The sequence below is a fragment of the Nematolebias whitei genome, chromosome 22, assembly GCF_014905685.2.
Source record: "Nematolebias whitei isolate Nwh7 chromosome 22, NemWhi1, whole genome shotgun sequence".
Lineage (NCBI taxonomy): Eukaryota > Metazoa > Chordata > Actinopteri > Cyprinodontiformes > Rivulidae > Nematolebias > Nematolebias whitei.
In genome coordinates this window covers 1,205,936-1,208,738 of record NC_056519.1, presented here as the reverse complement: position 1 = coordinate 1,208,738, position 2,803 = coordinate 1,205,936, and the positions used below count along the sequence as shown (strand labels likewise).

Genomic DNA, 2,803 nt, shown 5'->3' with positions numbered 1-2,803 from the left:
CGTTATCATATTTGGACTGAACCGTTATTGTATTTGGACTGAACCGTGATTGTATTTGGACTGAACCGTTATCGTATTTGGACTGAACCGTTACCATAGTTGTGTTTAACCATCAGTGTATTTGGGCTGATTTGACACTTTTTTTGGATTGAACCATCAAAATATTTGACCTGAACCGTCACCGTATTGGATCTGAACCTGCAGGGTACTGATGTTAGGCCTGAGTACCACAGGCTGTGAGCATTTCCATTCATCTGTGGGGCTTTGCTTTTCATTTGCTGCACATACACTACAGGAAATGCAAAGTTTGTTTTCTCAGTCATCCAGGTATATAACAACAAAAAAGGTTGAATCATGTCACTACAGGAAATGGTTTTGATCAGCTTCTTTCACATGTTGCAGATGAACTGCTACCGTGTCGGTGTTGCTGACTCACCTCCTGGTGCAGGTCGCTGAGGTCATGGTAGGAGGCGTGGCGAGCGCAGCCTGAATACTGGTTGGTGCAACAGGAGTCAGGTGGCCACTCCATCTCTGTCATCTCCAGCCAATCAGTGAAGTAGATCACACCGCAGCATTTAAACTACAGTGAACACATACATCAGTCAGCGCAAAGATCACATGACCTCCACATCTTTGAGTGTCTCACCTGAGACTGGAAGCTGTTCCATGTGTGTGTGAGCCACTGATATCGCTGCAGGCCGAAGTTCGGCATCCGAGACTTCAGACTGATCATGTCAGCTTTCTGCACTGGGGGCTGAACACACACACACACACACACAGTTATCAATAATGATAGGTTGCTTGAACAACTCATTTGATGAAGAATCCTTCTTTGTACAATCATCTCCAAAGGTTCTAGAGGAGTCCCCAGAACTGAGCCAGCCTTCTTTATGAGCTTGATGATAAGTCACTTGCTCTGGTGCTGCTCCTCCAGCAGATGATGCAGAAGAGACAGTGCTCTCTACAACAGACTTATAGAAGATATGCAGCATCTTGCTGCAAACGCTGAAGGACTTCAGCTTCTTCAAGAAGTACAGTCTGCTCTGTCTCTTCTTGTAGACGCTTCACTGTTGCAGCTCCAGTCCAGTCTGTTGTCCAGGTGAACCCCAAGGTATTTCTCCTGCTCTGCCTCCATGGAGCCTCCTTTTCAACGCATTTGGAATGTGGGGCTGTAGTTGAGATATTATTTTAGCTTTTGAGATGTTAATCTGCTGCTCCCGGTTGTAAAAACCACCTTGTTGTCATGGTTACGCATCATAATGTCCAAAAGTAAATATGTTTCATTAAAAAATCCTTCCAGCTGCACAGCATCCAATACCAGAGGAAGTAATCAAACAAAACAAGAGATTTACATGGAGAAACAGAGGAATTAAAGTTTTCAAAGCAACGTCTCAGAATGAGCAACAGCTGCTCCAACATGCAGCCACCTGGAGCGGAGCCATTTTAGATGATAAAGAAACAAAACCCTCAAGTCCATCAATCTATCAATCAAATAATCTGAATTTATTATTTTCAACAACAGAACAAACTGATAAAAAGGTTAAAAACAAAACAAGCCTTCTGTTCTTTAGATGAACACATTTATTCTTTTATTCATTCATTCAACCTTTCTTTCTACAGGTTAGTCTCAATGAGCGTCAGGGACTCATTCAAACAGAGACCTGATCAACAAAGAGTGATGGCAACAGTGGACGATAACAGACCATCAAAGGATGTGAACAAACTGACAATAATGAGTGAACATAAAATTATATGAAAAAATATAACAAAAACAGCTGGATTACGAGGCGGTGTAGAAAACTACAAACAGGAACATCTGCAGGAACTGAACAGATGTTCGAAGCCACTTAGAGAGGTCAAAGGTCGAGAGCTTCAGATCTTTTTACAAGATGTTCCAGGAAACAGGAGCGGAGTAGGAGAAGGTCCTTTTGTCTAGTTCAGTCCTCACTGAGGGAACACTGCAGGTAATGATGTCCTGAGAGCGCACGCTGTAGCTGCACTCACACAGAGACATGTAGGAGGAGATGTATGAAGGCAGCAGACCAGGAAGTGATTTAAAGATGAAAATGTACCAGTGAGAGAGTCTGTGTGAAGTTAATGGTGACCAGTTAACCAGTGGATACTGGGTGCAGTGGTGGGTACGGTAGTTACAGCCAGTTATTAATCTTAGTGCACCATGATAGACAGCATCCAACATCTGCAGCATCCAACATCTGCAGCATCCAACATCTGCAGCATCCAACATCTGCAGCATCCAACATCTGCAGGGTTCTTGTAGGAGCGTTCATGTAAATAATGTCACCGTGATCAATGGAGGGAAGGAAAGGACCAGATACAAGGTGTTTCCTAACATTCAGGGTTAGACAGGATCTGTTTCTGAAAAAGAAACTCAGTTTAACTTTAACTTTGAGACATCCTCTCAGACCATCTGTCCTCTCTGTCCATCATCTGGACCTGTTGGCCCTCAGCAGAGGGTCCTGTGTCCTTGAGGTGCAGGTGGACCTCTGAGTGCCTCTGGAATTGGGCTATGCCTCTATGAGACCTGTGGTTCTGCTCAGAGTCTTTATGGAGACCTGTGGTTCTGATCCGAGTCTTTATGGAGACCTGTGGTTCTGAGTCTTTGTGGAGACCCGTGGTTCTGATCCGAGTCTTTATGGAGACCTGTGGTTCTGAGTCTTTGTGGAGACCTGTGGTTCTGATCTGAGTCTTTATGGAGACCTGTGGTTCTGATCCCAGTCTTTATGGAGACCTGTGGTTCTGATCCCAGTCTTTATGGAGACCTGTGGTTCTGATCCCAGTCTTT

The 2,803-nt window shown here is 44.3% G+C and overlaps 1 protein-coding gene across 1 annotated transcript in view; it reads right to left on the bottom strand.

Annotated features, from left to right (window-relative positions):
• Positions 1 to 2,803, bottom strand: part of tspan12 (tetraspanin 12) — a 6,212-nt gene that overhangs the window by 835 nt on the left and 2,574 nt on the right. Inside the window, exons 5-6 of the mRNA XM_037695627.1 lie at positions 647 to 754; positions 437 to 580 (exon numbers count right to left, since the gene is read on the bottom strand). Of these exons, the coding sequence (XP_037551555.1) occupies positions 437 to 580; positions 647 to 754 (252 nt within the window). The remainder of the gene's footprint in view (positions 1 to 436; positions 581 to 646; positions 755 to 2,803) is intronic.